The following is an 18791-nucleotide window of genomic DNA, read 5'->3' on the forward strand; positions in this document are numbered from 1 at the left end:
TATACCATGTAAATAATAGCAGAGTGGATATGAAGGAAATCATGGAGGTCACTCGAAGGCCCAGTCTGGGAAACGGTGGCCTTGGGCTCCTGGGCTGAGCTGAGTAGATAGGGGGCACCCAGGCAGTGGGCCAATCTTACCCCCCAGGGCAGACAGTGGAAGGGCAAGGATGCCCCCTGCTGGGCACACTGGAAAGCACGTGTGTGCTAGGGAAAGGAAGGGAGATTCCAAGAAGGCGAACCCAAAGGGAAGTTGCTGGTGGGTCTGGGTCATTTGTGATCCACGGAGACACGTATGCTGGAGAGTTTGGCATGTGGGAGCCTTAGGTCATAGAAGGTAGTAAGAACTTATCTTCAGGCCTGGTGCAGTGGCTCACGCCTGTAATCCTAGCACTCTGAGAGGCGGAGGCGGGAGGATTGCTTGAGCTCAGGAATTCAAGACCAACCTAAGAAAGAGCAAGACCCCAAAACCCCATCTCTACTAAAAACAGAAAAAATTAGCCAAGTGTGCTGGTTAGTGCCTATAGTCCTAGCTTCTCGGGAGACTGAGGCAGAAGGATAGCTTGAGCCCAGGAGTTTGAGCTTGCAGTGAGCTATGACACTATTGTACTCTAACATGGGCAACAGAGCTAGACTCTGTCTCAAAAAAAAAAAAAACCAAAAAAAACACTTATGTTCAACCCAGTGCTGCCTCCCAGGGACATGCTTGTGGCCTGGAGCCCAGGATGCAGGTCCCAAGTTTACTTGCTCACTTGGCAGCTTTCTGTGGGGACCTCGTGCTTTGGTTTCCCAACCTGTTCATCAAATAAGCTTAGTGGTGGCAACTGAACTCAGATCTGCGGGTGCCACAGTTACCAGCCAAATGAGGTGGTCAGATTAGGTCGGTTTCTGGCCTGATGCCATCACTGACCTGATGAGCAGTGGGGTTCAGGGGTGCAGAGGTCTGCTGTGCATCTTGGGTCAATGGCTGGCTCTCTTTTGGAAGGAAGAGGGCTCAGTTGTTGCAGCCTGTGTGGTCTGTTTCCCAGTCTGGCACAGGGAGCCACGCTCACTACTCTGTGAAGCCGAACACTTGCTAGCTGGTTTATCTCGTGATATTTAACATTCCCGTGCCTCAACTTTCTTAAATGTAAAATGGGGAGAATAATGCCTCACAGGGATATTGTAAGGATTAAATAACATAATGGATGTAAAGTACTTAATATAGTGCCTGCACATATAGTACTATCAATATCAATAGTACTATCATTATCATTATGAATTATTATTTTTTAATTAGACGCCAGCAGGAAAAAAATACAGTTTTTATTTCTTCTTCTTCAGTATATATGCTGTTATTTCCACAAGTGTTTTCACTGACTCACTCTTTGGATTCTTTCGTTTTTCAGCAGTCTGTGTGGATCAGGGGCTGGACCCGCCTCCCAGGGCAAGCAGAGTTATGGTTGCTCCTGGCTGTGGACTTGAAGCAGGCCGTCCCCAAGTGGCCTGAAAACTTGCAGAGTGATGATCAAAGGGGCCCAAGTCATGGGCAGGTGCCAGCCTCCCACTGGCTTCACACTGCCACAGCCCCAAGCTGAGGAGGAGGTGTGAGAGTGAGGACCAGGAGCTGCCGAGCTATCCAGCTGTACATCCAGGCTCAGATCCAGCCACATCTGCACGCTGACAGCTGAGTGCAGGTGGAGACAGGGGCAAGGCTGGGTACCAGGTGCTGAGGTTCCAACCCCGTAGGAAGGAGAGGAGAGGCGATCAAGGGTTCTCTAGAAGCCCAAGAGGAAGATGCTGCTTCTCCTCCCTTTCCAAGCCCCTCTAGAACCACAGAAGGAACCACCTGGGACTTAGAATTAGAAAAGAATCCGTGCCGTGTATGTTTCCCTTTGATCTGCCATTGTGGGTCAAACTTACCTAGAGGTGGAGCTGAATGAGCACTGGACCCACCCTCAAGAAACCCAGATTTGACTCCCAATTGCAGTGAAGGTTTGCTCTGCGATCGTGGTAAGTTACCTGAGCTCTCTGATCTGTCAAACTTTTGATCATTTCTAAGATTCCTTCCAGCTCTAAAAATCTCCCTCTTTCCAATCAGAAGGGCCAATTTTGCTACTCTTATCTTCTGCTTTTCCTCTGAGAGATGACAACCCTAGAGATGAGAGCTGTAGATGGCAGGAAAGGCCTGGCTGTTACCCCAGCATGATATTCTTGGACACAATCACTCATCTTCTCTGCCTCCACTAATCAATCCCTCTGTGAAATGGACTGGTTTTCTTAAGCGTGATGGAAATAAATTAGATGATGTCCTTCCCTGGACAAGCATGGTGCATTGCCTCAGGACTGACGGATCACTTCTGCCCTTACTCCTGTGTTGGTCCACCTTTTTATTGGGATCAGGGCAAAGCCACAGAGGACGAGCCCCTCAACTTTGTGAACAGCAGGAAGCCAGTGAGGACAGGAATATGTTGGGAGACAGACTCAGGATCCCAAACCATCCTAACCTGCTGGAGCAACGGCCTAGACCTCAGGAGGTGAAAGGAACAGGGCTTAACTGAGAGATCTGGGCTTGGCTCCAAGGCACCGGCTGCACAAGGACAGGGTGGGGAAGTGGCGGCTTAGCAGAAGCATGTGTGAATGAAACTGAGGGTTTTCGCTGACAGCCAGCTCCATCTGAGTCAAATGACAGAGCTGCCAATGAAAACGGACAGACTCTTAGGCTGCCAAATTAAAGTTGTGTACCAAGCCCAGTGTTTCTCCCTCTTGATATTACATCAGAATCACCTCCAAGTTCTGGCAACACTGCATATTCTCTGCTGCACCCAGACCCTCTGCATCAGGATCTAGGATTGGAGGGGGAGTGGGAAGAGGGGAAGGAGGGTGAGGTGTTTGCATTTCTAAAGAGCTTCTCCCCAGGTTCTGAGGTGCAGCCAGGGCTCTAGAACCAAGGAAGGCTCAGTCCCAGTCCCATTCCCATTCTCGGCACATCAGACCACACCTGATAAACTTGGAGAATTCAGCTTAAGTTGCTTTGTTGCATTTATTGCAGGGAAGCACATGAGTTGGAGGACACTTGGTTGAGAGCGGCCAGGATGTAGGATGCACGCAACACTGTGGAGGGAACCACAGCATAGAAGACACAGGTGGTCAGGAGATCCACCTTCCGGTGGGTGAGACTTGTTCTCTGAGGTCCCAAATGTTAGAATCTTAGGGGGACTTGGGGACTGTCTTAGGTCAGGTTTCTCAGGAAACATCCTGAGACAGAGTTTGCTTGCAGGAAGTTTATCGGGTGCTTTCAGAGATAATATCGCTGAGGTAGTGAAAGAATCAGGCTTGAGCAGAGGAAGAAATTGATCAACAATGCAGTCACAACACGGAACACCTCCACAGCGAGCTCTGGGATTGGGATGACCCTTCAGAATTAGCCCCAACTCAGATAAGAGGGCTGTCCCTTTGAACCCCACATCAACCGGGCAGACTACCCCTAGGGAGGGGTCATGAAGTCGGACAAGGTAGCTGAAGGAAAGGCCACAGGAGAAACTCAGGTGTGAGCCATCTGCAGCCAACACTTCTGGCAACTTGGAGGATAGGCTCCTTGGCCCTAAAGGCAGGATCTGGGTGGTGCCCCACAGCCATCGCGACAGCACCCCCTTGCACGGCTCGGACTTGCTCGCTTCATATAGTGAAGTGAGTTCACTCCACCAGGAAACAGCTTCTTCAGGATTCTGGTGATCTTTCTCTGGGAAACTGATGAGAATTAAGTGGGATAGACTATAGCCTCCACAACTGCAGATAGTCTCGATGTCTCAAATGACATTCATCATCCCCCTTCTCTGTTACCCATTCTAGATTCTCTTTACCTCAGCTTGCACCTCTGCTGGTCTAGGAGGCTTACCTAATGGGATAACTCATCACCTAATCACGGTGTCCTTCCAGACCATGCTCTTCAATGTGTCCACTTTCCATGAAAATTGGGCATACCAAGAGATACCCCAGTGGATCACCTGGGTGCCGAACATTTTCTCTCCCGACCCCATTATGGAACAGAAGCCTTATATCTCTTCCAAATGATCAGGGTCAATTACCCCTTCCAGGAAGTGACTCCTTTTCTTTCATACCGGTCGCTTGTCACAAGGAGTCTGAAGGACAGAAAGCAGCCATGCTTAGAGTTGATGGGATTCTTGTTCTGTCCCCTGGTGGAACACCTTCTGGTTTCCCCTCTGGAAACCAGATTCTCTGAACTCAGAAAGCATGGAACTGTCAGAACAGGAACCACAAATTCCCCGAGAAGGGTCACTGGGAGTGATGGTAATTGGGGTCATTCCTACTTTTATCCCTGGCTTTCTAAACCTCTCTATTCTACGTGTTGGGCCATAGCACCACATAATAGGCATTAATTAGGGTGCATACTTCATCCCGGAGCATGGTGTCCCATCATCACTAAAATGGTGCTTTGGCTGCACCTCTGAAAGGCTGTTCATCACTCTGTCAGCTCTATTCAGCCAGCTTCTGATGGTGAAGTATGTAATAGGCCCCAAAGAGCCCATGGTCACGTGTCCAGTCTTTGCTATAAAGTGGGACTCTTGGTTTTATGCTATGTTATGTGAGATCCCATGTCCGTAAATTAAATACTCTTAAAGCTCCCACAGAGTGGCCTTTGAGCAGAAAAGACAAATTCATATCTAGAATATATGCCAATTCAAGTCAAGATGAGTCATTGACCCTTCCAGTATGGAACAGGTTCAATGTAGTCGACTTGTTACCAAGTGGCTGGCTGGCCATCAGTTGCTGGCAGGTTGGACATTTGGCAGTGACAATACCTAAATCAGCCTTGGTGAATGGGAGCCCATCCTGTTGGGCCACCCTTATTACCACACACATGTGCCTATGTGTAACCTCCATCTATGCCACCAGGGTCGCTTTATTCATGTGTCCATTGTGCCAGCATGGGGTGGTCGATGACAGAGGTTGGCTAACATCAACTGCAAGTCATTCTATACACTTGATTGTTTCGTATCTCTCTCATGGTGGGTGCTCTCTGCTGGGCATTAATGTGCAACGTACAGATCTTCATACTTTGTGCCCACTCCCATAGATATATCCACATGTCTCTTCCCAAGACCTTCTTGTTTCCAATCTTCTAATATTCTCTTTCTAGGCCTCTAACCAAGCCATTTGCCACAGCTCACGAGCCTGTATGTATTTTTACCTCTGGCTAGTCTACCAGGGGCCATGATGATGAGTCCACATCAGATATCAATGTCAACTCAGACACTGCATTCAGCAGACCTTTTTGCAAAGCCTTTGGCTGTTCTACTTCCCCCACTATAGAGTTACCCGAGTAAGTGGCCATAGGTCCCTTTGGGGAGGGAGTAGGGAAATCATTACCATACTGCCATTGTATTGCAGGAAGCTTACTACTGGGGAACTTGACCTCTGGGTCAGGTTTTGGATCTGAAACTTAAATCAGGTTTGGAAACCAGATAAGATATTGTGACTTTTTATTGGAGCAATTGCCATCAACCTCCTGGTCTTTCATCCTTAATTTCTTTTAATTGTACAGCTCAGCAATTCTCAGTGTGTGGTCTGTAGATCCCTGGGAGTCCCTGAGACCAGTTCAGGGGTTTCACAAAGTCAAAGTTATTTTCGTAATAATACTAACATATTACTTGTCCTTTTTAACTATGTTGACATTTGCACTGACGGTGCAAAAGTAATGGTGGGTAAAACTTCTGGCATCTTAACAAACGAAGGCTGTGGCACTAAATGGAACTAGTAGTTTATTATTAAAAAAAGAAGAAGAAAGAAAGAAAAGAAAGAAGAAAGAAAGAATTCAGTTTTACTTAAGAATATCCTTAACAAAGAAGTAACAATTATTAAATTTTATTAAATCATGACCCTTAAATACATGTCTATTTAATATTCTGTATGTTTATATGGAAAGTACGCTACTGCGCATAGAAGTATTATATAAATATAACGGTTGTCTTGGGGAAAAGCACTTGTACAATTGGTTTATGAGCTGAACTAGCCACTTGTTTCATGGAACACCATTTTTACTTGAAAAAATAACTGATGGATAAACTATGGTTATTCAGATTTGTCTATTTGGCAGATGTTTTATCAAACTTGAACCAAGTAAGCCCATCACTGTGAGAAAAATAACTGATAGTATTTGTTGCCAATGATAAAATTTGAGCTTTCAAGTAAAAATCAGCATTTTAGAAAATTTGTATGTGCTATCATGAAATTGCTAGATTCCCAATACTTAAACTTTTTCTGAAATTATCAAATGTGATTTTTAAATATTATATAATGAAATGCATCAATATTTGAAATATCTGTATAATTTAGTGAACCAATATTTTCCAAATGACCAAAGCAGAATGTTACAAAATCATGCATGGGTAAAACTGCCATTCAAAGGGCAAGGTAGATCAAAGGACTTTAATGTAATCGAGTACGAAAAGTTCATCGATGTAGTTTCATAGTCTACAACTACCATTTAAGAAAATACTACTTGTTGAGTTTTGGTGTAGAATCAAAGAAAAACGCCACAATTATCCGAAAAGGCTATTAAAATGCTCCTCTCTTTTCCAACTACATATCTATGTGAGGCTGGATTTCCTTCATATATTTTAACCACAACAACATATTTCCAGCAGATTGAATGCAGAGGCAGATATGAGAAGCCAGTTGTCTTCTACAGTATAAAGCCACATTCAAGAGATTTGCAAAAATGTAAAACAAAGCCATTCTTTTCACTAGTTTTTGTTTTAGAACATAGTTACTTTTCATAAAAATACATTATCTATGTTAACATGTAATGGGCATATTCTTTTTTAATGAATGAATAGATATTTTTTAAAATTCTTGGTGATTTCTAATATGTTAAATATCAATAGTTATAACCTACCTAAAGAAAAGCTCTTTGGAGACCTCAGTTTTTAAGAGTGTAAAGTGATCCTGAAACCAAAGCATTTTAGAGCCACTGGTATAGAATGAGCAATGTGTTTACTGGCTGCCCATCTAGCTTGCCCCAGGGATGCTATAATATGTTATCAACCATCTTCACAGCTCTCCTGGCCAGGACCCCTTACTGCCACTCCAGCTCATTACAATCGTTGTGCCAGTGTCTGGCTTCTGTTATTTTATGATTCTATCATCCCCACTGCTATCAGGGAGCCAGTTCTAGAATGGCCTTTTGTTGTCAGGCCTGGCCTACAGAGGACAGCCAAAACTGAGCTTCTCAGGGATGCTGGTACCCCTCTCACTAGTGCATTCCTTGTTGCTTTGATAACCAGAGTATCTTCTGGGACTTCCTGCAGAACTTAAGTGGTTTCTGGCCTTACATAGAACACCCACTATAGCGTGCTCACTTCTCTGAGCTATTTGAATCCTTCTTCCACATTCTGCCATAACAGTTCTGGCATTTCCATTGTACTTTGGTGGGCCATTGCCTTTCTCCTGTCTCCCAGGATCCTTGTCAGGCTATGAAGTCCTGATTCATAGGAGAGTACTCCTGTCACAATAAAGTGTCCCTATTCAATTTACTGTTCAGCCCAGACCTCACCTTGATCTAGCCTATGCCTCCAGCCAGTATATGTTGGCTACCTCTGCAGCTCCTTCAGGGTATAGCCTTCCTCTTCCCTAGCAGGCCCTTGAACACTTCTGGCTGGGTTTTGTTGTAACTTGGCTCTATTTATTGGTCTTGTAGGCCAGAAGAGAGAGGCAGCTTCTTTTGGCACCGGATGGCAATGCCCAGGGATGTCGCAGGTGTGAGCCATTGGCAGCCAACACTCCCAGCAACTGGAGGGATGAGCACCTCCATCCTGAGGGTGACCTGGATGGTACCCCACAACAGCCACTACAGAGACAAAGTTCAGCTTCACCTATGAGGCAGAGTAGAGCAGGGATCAAGAATCTAATGCCCCGGAGTCAGGGATTTGAATTCTATCTAGTGTGTGACCTTGGGCAAGTTCCTTAACCTTTCTGAGGCAGTTACTTCAACTATTAAATGAAGACAAATAGTACTACCTAATTGGTTGTTGTGAGAAAAACGAGACAAGGAATGTAAATGCTTAATATAGTGCCTAGCACATACTAAGGGCATCATTATAGCTGCTGTTAAAATTGGTCCGAACTTTCCAAAGCCTGAAAGAGCTGCCTCGGGACAGACAATAAGGTACACATATCATCATGGATGGTCTTCTAGCTGACACTGGAGAGTGTTCCCTGGGGATGTTGTAGAGGAGGCTCTGGGGTCCCTAGCGGTATTCACAAAAGATGGCCTTTGGGGCCCATTCTGTCCCCATGCTGCCTGGATTCTCTGATTTCTCTAATTCACGCCAACCCTTAGTAGGGGAGAGGCATTTACAGAAGCATATTCACTTTCAGGCCACTAGGGGGCCATTTAGTTGCCTGCACAGGAATACTCTAATGGTTTCTTAATGGCTCAAGCACCAGGAAGATCAGGCTCAATTATATCTGAAAGCATTTTGAGTTCCTGGGGTAGAAGACACTATGTAAATCCAGATAATAAATAGGGTTTATTGATGACAGGTTAAAGAATCTGGCACTGTTGAGTTTGGAGAACAGGGTGAGAGGAATTGAATAACCGCTTCAAGTATATTAATCTTTGGTATAGAAGAGTGACATGCTGTTTTCCTACTCCACTGGGAATCAAGCAGGAAGGAAGTTTAATTTGCAGCAGAAATATGGAAATGCAATATGGAGTGCATTCAAAAAAGGGGATCCAAGAAAGCTTTGCACTGATCTTACCTAGAATGTTTAAGAATAATCCACCTTGGGATGGTTGTATGAACAGTCCTGCCAGGAAGCCCAGAAGAGCCCGAAGAGAGGACAACTTCCAGACACAATTCAGGGATTTTTAACTCAACAGGCCACCCTGCTACACTGGCTCTGGCCAACCTGGGAGCAGGATGGGGGAAGGAATGGGTTATTTTCTTCCCCATCAGCCCATAGAAGGCAACACTCCCGACTTCCAATATGCTTGAAATTTCTCAGAAAGTAAAAGGGCAGGCTTTTCCTTGAAATAGCATCCAGCTAGCCATTGCTAGTAGCAGACCACATCTGGGCCTCCATCAGGAATGGGATTGGATTAGAGGCATGTGGTTCCAGCAGTCTACCAGCACACTCAGCTCTGGTAGGCATTTGCCTTCTGTGCCTCTGAGGTGGCAAGGCAGCAGTGTTGGGAAGGGGCTTCCTCATGGGGGCGGGGGGAGGAGTGAGTGTCTGGAAGCCAAAGGTTTCTGGAGGAGGAGGGGAAGTGGAAAGGGAAGAGGGGGTCCTGGCCACCAGGGTCACACTCCCAAGGCAGGAGGCCGGAGGGAATTCACCCACAGAAACCCATCAGGACCACAGTCCTGTACACAACACACAGGCAGCCACAGTCTCCCTCATCCATTCAGACACCCAGGCGGTTCACACACCCAGTTCTGGGAACACAGGAAGTAGGATTCAAGGAGGAAGAAACCAGAAATTCTGGAAAGCCTTATAGAGAGGGAATGGGGAGGAGAGAAGGCAAGGAGAGAGGAGGGTGGAAGGAGGGAGGGGGCACAAGAAAAGCGGCAGCATTGAGAAGTGTTGTTAGCACCCAGGAGATCCAAAGCCAGGCACAAAGCCCACCGCCTGCCCCCCACCCTGCCTGGAGCCGGGGAGGACAAATCTCATGGGAAGGAGTAAGGGAAGTGGGGACAACCGCCCAGGCTTTGAGGCCGGGAGAGGATCAACAAGGGCAAACGCTCCAGGAGCCCTGGGAGCCAAACTCCACCGGTTCCGTGCTGCCTCTTGGTTCCAAATCAGTGCCAAATCTGGCAGTCGGAAGACCCAAAAAGCGGGACCTAGGACCTATTGTGAACTTCGGGACTCCGGCGGCAGACGAGTCTGGAGAACCAACTCAGTCCGTGGCTCTGTCCCTGAGGTTCCGGGAGGTCTGGACAACCTGATCCCGGGGCTCTAAGAGGACAGGGAATTGGGAGAATTCCAGCAGACCCCCGAAGCCCAGCCTGGTTCCGGGAGAAGGAACACGACCAGGTGTGTCCTCAGTGCGCGCTCCGGGTTCCTTGGCTGCCCACACTGGATGTGAGCCAGGTTCTTTAGGTGTGAGGGGGCCTAGGAGACCCGCCCGGGGTGATGGTACGTGGAGCCGAGCGCGAGCCGAGAGCGTGAGCGTGGTGTCACCCCCACTTCAGGAGGTAAACCGAGGCTGAGGTCCGAAGCCGCGGCTGCTATTCCACATGTCACTTCTGAGCCTCGGGGGCGGGCGGGGAGGTGCCAGAGTTGACAGCTCTGCGCTCCGACAGCCCCTTCCGCCCCCCTTGCAGTTCCGCACTCCGCCCGGCACAACGCCCCCCTTTTAAAGAAGCGCCCGGGGCTCTCGTTTTCGCCGCGCCAGCCCGCGCGGGGCCGCTGCTACGTCGCCCCTTTAAGAACCAGCCTCCCTTAACTCCCTCTTAACGGGGCGTCCCGGTGGGGCTCGCGGCGCCCGACTGCAGCCCGCCTCCCCGCGCGGCACTTCCGGACCCCGGCGTCGCCCTTTTAAGAGGAAGCCCCCAGCAGCGCTCTCCCCCGCCCCCTGTTGCCGGCGCGCTGGGCGGGGGAGCCGGGCTGGAGCCGAGCGCGCTGTCCGCGCGGCCACTGGAGACCGGGCGGCCGGCGGCCGGGCAGGCGGCGGCAGCGGCGGCAGAGCGCGTGGCGGCGGCGGCGGCGGCGGATGGGGACGCGGAGCCGGGCGGCTGTGGCGGCTGTGGCTGTGGCGGCGGCGGGGAAGCAGCTGACGGGTCGGCGGCGGCGGCGGCGCTGGCGGCGGTGACTGGTCCAGGCCCCGGCGGCGGCTGCAGCGACGCGGTGGCGGGCTGCGGGCGGGCGGCGTGAGGAGCCGCGGCGGAGCGCGGAGCCGCCGGGAACCGAGGGCGCCGGGCTGCCCCCTGCCCAGTCCTCTCAGGCCGCCAGGCCCCCTCCAGCCGGGGCCGTGGAGCACCGGGGCAAAGGCCGGGGCCCCCCCATGAAGGAGCGCGACGCGGCCCCGGCCGAGCGGGGCAAGCCGGCCACCTACACCGGGGACAAGAAGGCGAAGATGGCGGCCAAGACCAACAAGAAGTGGGTCCGACTCGCCACCGTGTTCGCCTACGTGCTTTCCGTGTCGCTGGCCGCCATCGTGCTCGCCGTCTACTACAGCCTCATCTGGCAGCCGGTGGGCGCCGGGACCTCGGGGGGTGCCGCCGCCCCGCCCGCCGGCGGCTCCAACGCCACCGGCCCGTCTGGGACTTCGGGGGCAGCGGCGGCGGGGCCCAACACCACCGGGTTGTCCCGCCGCGAGGCACCGCGCGCTGCACCCCCGCTGCAAGCGGCGCGGCCGGTGCCTCCGGAGCCCCCGGTAGACAGCCCCCAGGCCGGGCCGCTCGAGCGGCCGCGTGGGCCGGACGAGGATGAGGAGGAAGCGGCGGCGGCGCCCCGGAGTAGTTGAGCCCATCCGCGCTGGGGGCGTCCGGAAACAATTCTCCCCAAGCCCGGAGGCAGGACTATACAGCAGGATGAGGCAGGGAGCCCGCGGGAGTGACCCCCACGAGAGTGAACGCGCCCCCTACACCCCTGCGATCACAGGCTCGCCCCGGGAGTGGCCCGCAGCCGATCTTCAGCCAAGGGACCACGATTCGCCAGGGACTCGGGGTTTGGTCTTCCCAGGACCGTGCTGTGCCAGGGCCCTGAGCCATAGGGGCGTGGGGGGAGGGGTGGGGAGATCCCAGCACCGAACCCTTCTGCGGCGCTAGCTCTGGTGTATCCTATGTGCCAGGGTGACTCGGGCTTTCCCCCAAGACTCAGGGGAAGGAGGGAGCTGTAGGGGCTCTTTTTTTTAATAATCTGAAGCTCTCGCAAGAAGGAGGGCAGCAGAAGTAGTGGAGCTCAGGTACGTCAACCTAGTTGCAGTGGCCAGAGATGCATTTAATTTATAGATCCCTGTATATAGTTGTTGACATATGCACTAGAAGCTATAATCACATAGAACTCTGTGTATGCTCCCACACACTGGGTAGCTGCTGACTGCTCGGGTCAAGCAAGGGCTATTTGCTGGCCCCTAAGTGCACCTAGCCAGAAGGGCATAGGCACGGCTTTTTTCATCACCCTCTCTTTCCCCGTCCCCCTTCTGTTTCTGAAAGATAAGTTTATGACATTCTTACACAAGAGTATAATCGTTCTTAGACTGTTCACAGTGGAAAACCTTAGGCAAAGTAGAAACAGTTTAGGGAGGATGAGGAATGTACTGATCCCCTCCTCTTCCCACCCTTGTGTCCCCACCAAAAAGGCTTCCTGTTGCAGCCCTAAGTATCTGGATATGGGCCAGGGAGGAAGGAAGGGAAAGAGCAATGCTGCTATGCTTCAATCCTGGCTTTCCCTGCACAGAATTCTTTTAGGAAGAACAAGCTTTTGTAAGTAGAGTGACTGGCAAGTGTTTTATCTTTTTTTTTTTTTTCCTGCTCCTCAAGATCTTGTCTTGTTCCAGTAATCACCTTTGCCTTCCATCTTTCCTGAGCCTTTAGTGACAAAGCAGCCCTGTGACTGGGATGAAATCTGTTGTGACACCAGAGCTTTGATCACGGGTCCTCTGGTTTTGAGTTATACTGCAGAATCAGAAAAGCTGGAAGGTGGGCTTCAAACTCAGGATTGTGCTTTGAGAGCCAGTTAATAGGGCAGCCATGGGATGGTTGAACTGGCTCGTCTTTACCTTTCCTGATAAGCCGTACTTAAATGCAGCCTGTAATTTTTAAAGGAAAAGAGAAACGTTAAGAGAAATGACATACGTATAGCTCTGGGGCATCAAGAATTATACTTCTTCAATTTTGATTCCATTTCCTTCTGCCACTTGCTTTTAGGCAATTGAATGTGGGTAGTGATGAGATATCAAACCCCTTAGTGCTTCCTTTTTGAGAAATGAGGCACTTTTTAAAAAAAAAAAAAAAAAAGACAAAAAACTTACCCACCTGAGTCCTGAAACAGTTTGTCTCTCCAGTTTTCTTGCCTACACTCTGGTTAGCTCTGATCCAAGTTTACAGGACAATAGCCTTGTTTTAAGCCATGTCCTGTTGTGGGCAAGATAATAGCAATTGAGCTGTCACAGCCTACCAGCAGGCTCACAGCACCTCCAAGTTCTCTTGGCTAGAGATTTCTTAGCAGCTGACTAGGACTTTAATCATTAGGAAGCCCATGAGGCCTTTAAATTTTTGGTGGGAGACTGGGGGAAAAAACATAAAATGCCACTTTATAACTTCAATAATAGCCTGTAATTTATATTTACTGTGTGAATTTTTAGTCCTATATTTTAATAATTTATAAATTGATCTCTTATTCCAAGAATCCTTTGAACTCATATGAGAATATCTGGGAGTCCAATCCCCTGTCCCCTTCCTGACCCCTGCTTTCTGGACTGTTTAAATCCACTTTGGGATGGATCAGAGAGTCTAGAGAGAGCACTCGTGGGTCCAGCTGCTGGCCTCCGGACTCTCTAAAGCCTTCACTGGAATTAGGACATTTGGTCTAGCCCTAGCTGTGAACATGACCAGAGACATTATTTGTAATTCAGCCATTTAAGATATTCCTGTACTCAAAAAGTCCTGTATATTTTTTAAAAGTTTTATTTTTCAGGTGAACAAAAATACATTCTAAGAACTCTGCCTAAGTCTGTGTATGTTGATCGGTTCTCTTACTGTGCTTCGTGGGAAGGAGCAGAGGTTGGAAGAGTAAGTGGTCCGAGATGTGAGGGATGGATGGTGATGAATAGGTTTAGGAGGAAAAAGCAATTGCCCTGCTGTTCTTGGTGCCTGATGGCTTGAATGAATTCATGAGCCGAGGTTGGCAGAATCCATCTTATTGGGAAAGTGATCATGGAGTGGGAAGAACAGTCACCTTTTGCCAATCTTAAAAAAGCTGAGAAGAAGTTCTGCTTTACAGGACTCTGAGCAGAACTGATGAAGCTAAGAGACCAGTAAGCATGAATATTAAGATTCATCAGCAAACATTTAGCTGGCTGAGCGCTGAGGTGAGGATAAGCTGCCTGATAGCATCACTGTTCTCACCTTTAAACTATTGGCCTCTAGATAGTTCAAAAAGTGCTAATGCCAGGAAAGACAAACGTGTGTCTGCCGCCAGGAAAGACAAACGTGTGTCTGCCGTGCTTGGTCAGAGCTTTGTCTACCATGGGGGAGGCAAGAGAGCCAAGTGGCTGAGAGGTGTGGGTTGCTTCAAAGGTGAGGCTTTTTTCTCCTTAAAGCAAACAAAAAAACGTGGGTGAAAAGCACAAATATAAGGGATTAGTTATGCTGCAAAATACATGGTAAGCAATTGAGCTCAGCTCATTATTAGACAATGCTGCCCAGTACAAATCTGGAGTGAGAAGCCCGTGTCAGCGGGCCCCCTGAGGCCTGCACTTCAGCAGAGCTGTAGGGGGGGTAGCTACTGTTCTTTTACATCACCTTGTAGTCTGCAGGGAGGCATAGAAAAAGTCCGCCCTCCTTTTATTTCCCTCTTCAGCCTACACAATGGCTTTCTGTGAGAGGGCTTGGTATGGCAGAGCAGAAGGGGAGTGAAAGAGTTTCCGAGGCTCTTGTAGTCACAGCCCCTCCTTTCTGCAGACTGCGACATGTGGCTTCTGCAGCTGCACACGGCTTCACATGTTGGGCACATAGAGCAGTACGTGCATCAGGAGCCTGCTGGCTGATGAGAACAGGGCCTGGCTGGCTGGGGAGCAGTGGTCAGAATAGCTTTATTTTCAAGGGTTAGAACTTAGCTGCAAAACTGTCCATGAGGTTTTAAGCCAGGAAGGAGAGGTCTGTGCAAATGGGGGTTACTTTCCTTCAACCACTCTGCACTTGGACTGCCAGGACCATTTCTAGGTCTGCTTATATTAGAAGTTACTATGTATATTTATTCGCCTGACAGCCCAAATTTGAAGGAAGAGATATCCTCTTTGAAAGTGACGTTTTGGAGGGTGGGGTGGTCAGGGAGCCCTTTTAGACTGAGTTTGTGAAGGTATCTTTTCTTTCCCCCATTGGTGTTGAGGTGCAAAGAAGTGTCTCTCTGAAGTTTTAAGCATAAGAAATATTTCTCTTCCTAATAGCTCTAGACTTCTACATGGTATGAGACCACAGTTTTAGAAGCTTTTCTGTCTACCTTGTTTATCAGTTTTCACCGGGGAATTCTAAGATAGCGCGTTCTTCGGTTGAGTATTTATATCTTGTTTTGAAATACTGAATGCAGAGCAACTACTTGTTTCTACACGTTTCTTTAAGGAGAACTGAAAGGTCTGGTCACAAGCGTTAGGGCTACCACCGCTACTTAAAAGAGGTAATAATTGTCCTCCGTTTCCTGTCTGTAGAGAGTGGAGGTATTTCTGGAATTGCAATTCAGTAACAAAGGGCTACAACTGTACTATTTTTTTTCCCCCGGTGTCCCTTGGTGGAGGGAGGGACAGTGGTGGCTTTGCTCGTTTCTCATGACCAGTGCTAACTCAGTACCTGCTCAGAGTAGACTCATCACTTGGTTGATCACCATGTTGGATGGGCTTGGCCTTACTGTCATTGTGGTGTCCCTGTCGTAATGCCCTTGCATACCCACATCCATAGCCCATAATCTGGTTCAAGGTGGTGGGTTGCTAAAGCGAACTCCTGCAAATCGTAGCTGCACTCATCTCTCTGGCCTCAGTTTCTTCATTTCCAAGTTGAGGGACTCAGGCTTGGCCTTCCTGTTCTTGCCAGGTGCCAGAAGCCTGCAGCTCTCTTCCATGTGGTGCTTAATGGATGTGACCCATTCATTGTCTCCTCTGTCCCAGCCAGACGGCCTAATATTGGCCATAAAAATACCTGCTGTCGAAAGTTTTTTGGTCACATCTGTTTCATTTGCTGACGCAGCCTGTGGTTTGCTGTTGCCAGAAAGCCTGTTATGCTTCTTGTTCCCTCCAGTAGCTAATTAGAGAGGGGGAAAAAAAAAAAACAACTTCTCTCTACCTCACACCCAGGTCTACCAGGCTCTCCATCCCAAATGCAGAAACAGCCATGGCACCCAGTGATACACCTTGCACGTGAGCCACCTGGCCAGGAGGGAGCACTCTGGCCAAGTCAGCCTCCCTGGGCCCCATTCAATTCTATAAACATTTGTTAAGCTACTGCTAACAGACCAGAAAATGACCACACAGTTCTTGCACTCGGGGAACTGACAGTCATGCCCACAAGAGTCTTCTCTTGTTAAACTACCCCATTCTCTTAACTTTAGTAATCTGTTTTTGCAATAAAGCTTATCAGTTAAATAGCAATAAGATTCTAACTAATAGTGTTAGGAATATTTTCCCCAAGTCACTGCCATTAATTCAAAAACTATTTATTCAGTGTGTACAATGTGCCAACTGAGCCTCAAAAGTCCCCAAACCAACTTGTCCAAAAACAGCAATTGTGTTGATTACCAAGAATTTCCTTTCAAACACATATACTTTTCTCTGCTACCTCAGTGTTGGGGGTCATTAGTTGAGGTCTCCCCTGAATTGTGTCCTGGAGGCCCACCTGCCCCTCAGATCCCCACTGGTAGGCTGGGCAGTGTTGAGTCACAGAAGCCAGTCTCCGAGCTGTAGGCAGCTCACAGCATCATGAGGACTTGGGTGGGGAGACAGAGTGTTCTTGGGAAAGACCCCTGCCCTGGAAGACAGGAGACCTGGGGGACTCGACAATGGCATTAGTTAAGGCCTTTGACCTCTCTCTTTTCTCCTAACCAAATGGGAATTCATGAGAGCAAATGGAGGTCATAGATGTGAAAGGGCTTTGAGATCTTGGGAATACAAGTATATTATGTACACATGAAGTAATATATTTTCAAGGGAATGTCTGTCCCTTTGGGGAAAAAATGATGCATGGAAAGAAACATGAAGGATTGGGTAGTAAACATTATACCAGTGCCCAGATCAACAGCATCAGCATCACCTGGGAATTTGCTAAAACGATGACACCTTAGTTGGCCCATCCCAGGCCAACTGAGTAAGAAATTCAGCAAGTGGAGCCCCGTATTCTGTTTTAACCAGCCTTCCAGGTGATTCTGATGCACCCTAAAGTTTGAAAACCGCTGGCCCAGCCTTGCCTTCTGATTCAGTAATTTAGGGTTTGGATAGTTCTGTTTCAACACATGGTTATCCAGGTGACTTTTAACCCTTTTTCTTGGTTGAAGCCAGCTGCCCAGCTGGGGGAAGAAGAAACACTATGTCTGCAGTGTCTGTAAAAATCCTACATTATCCATTATTTTTGACAGTTGCCAGAGAACTTGCCCTGGAGAGCTTGTTAAGAAGGAGGCAGGCTGCAAGAGCCGCTCCCCGCCCCCCAAGGTACTGATGTGTTTGCCTCACCTCCTGCCCTGAGGCCTGCTGCTTCTGCAGCCAGTCCTTAAAAGGAGCAGTGGGTGCCACATTTGTTCTTTCTGGTGCCAGGTCTGTGCTATGTCACTTCCCCGGCGTTGAGTGGATGCTTAATGAGAGGCTGTGACGTAGGCCCAGCAGACTTGTTGAGAGAAAGCAGCCTCAGCCCATGCTTTCCGCTGTCTCCTCTCATTCCTTTCCCAACCTTGACTTCTCCCCTCTGTGGGATTGTGGTCAGCCTCTGTCAGCCCCTCCTCATAAGCCCTGATAACCCTTGTGCAGGAGGAGATGTCTGTGGGGTCTGTGGACACTGATAAATGACTCAAGAGACAAGTGAAATGGTGTCTTTAGTTTCTCCTATTCCTTTCCCCCCTCTCCCCCTGGATTTAGTCCCCAAAATAAGAAGATGTGGCTATGTGGGGATTTTTGCCATTTCCTTTGTTCTTTTGGGGGCTAGTGCTGCCTTTTCCTGGTATTCCTGTCCCTGGAGCCAGGGTTGGGGCTGGAGTTGGCCAGTGGTCAGACCTTCCAAACTTGTACCTTGTTAGACAGCTGGGGATCCCCTGCTTCCAAGGGTCCCCAACCGTCCCCTGACCATATCAAAATGCAGGCATGCTGCTCCTTTGGGTGACAGAACGTAACCCTGGGAGGCATGGCACAAACTCTGCAAGGAGGTTCATTTCTGGGGTAGATGAAGAAGCAAAAGCCGTCATGTGAGTTTGTGAGATTGCTGCTGATGTAAACAGAATAAAAGAGGACCCACTCTGAGCTGTGAGAGCCAGTGTGCAGTGTTCAGGGGGAAATGAGCTAGAGCCAGTGGGCAAGGACAAAGACCACTCCCTGTAAAAGCAGGGGCACTTTGTGAAGCTCTTGACTCCATTAGACCACCCAGGGCTTTAAAAGAAGCCACCTGTCCAGGAGGGCTGGATAAACCTTACAAACCACCCCTTGCTTCCCTGGGAGTGCACTGACCCCCAGTGAAGATGAGGCTAGAAGAGAAGGTAAAGAAAAAGATAGAAAACAAAGTGGACAGAGGTCACACCAATAGCTACTTCATTTATTCAACAAATATTTATTGAGTGCCTTTTGCGCGACAGGCCACTGTGAATAGAGTCTACTGTGTGCTGCGTGCATACTCTTATCTTCGATTTTCTCAGAAACCCTTCAAAGTAGGTATTACTAGCTTCGTTTTGCAGGTAGAGAGACTGAGACTTTTGGAGGTTAAAATTGATCAAGGTCACCCAGCTGACAGATGGCAGACCTAGGGTTCGGATTCAGTCAGTCAGATTCCAAGGCCTGTGCTTATTCCATTTGACCACGCTGCCTGTCACCTAAACACATGTCTTTCTTGCAGTCTGGTCTACTGCATTTCCTTTCTGCCATCTGTCAGAGATGGGCTTGCG

General features: G+C 48.9%; 1 protein-coding gene across 1 annotated transcript; it reads left to right on the plus strand.

Moving 5' to 3' along the window:
• The first annotated feature begins 10915 nt into the window (after positions 1-10915).
• INAFM2 (InaF-motif containing 2) lies at positions 10916-13677 on the plus strand. Its single transcript, XM_012649536.1, has one exon. It carries the CDS (start codon positions 11008-11010, stop codon positions 11467-11469), a length of 462 nt encoding a protein of 153 aa, XP_012504990.1. The 5' UTR covers positions 10916-11007; the 3' UTR covers positions 11470-13677.
• The last annotated feature ends 5114 nt before the right edge of the window (positions 13678-18791 follow it).

Source organism: Propithecus coquereli, unplaced genomic scaffold (assembly GCF_000956105.1).
Source record: "Propithecus coquereli isolate 6110/MARCELLA unplaced genomic scaffold, Pcoq_1.0 Scaffold3, whole genome shotgun sequence".
In the NCBI taxonomy this organism is placed as follows: Eukaryota; Metazoa; Chordata; class Mammalia; order Primates; family Indriidae; genus Propithecus; species Propithecus coquereli.

Bases quoted from the DNA above. Each gene is read 5' to 3' on its own strand.
- INAFM2 (XM_012649536.1), top strand. From the start codon at position 11,008: ATGAAGGAGCGCGACGCGGCCCCGGCCGAGCGGGGCAAGCCGGCCACC.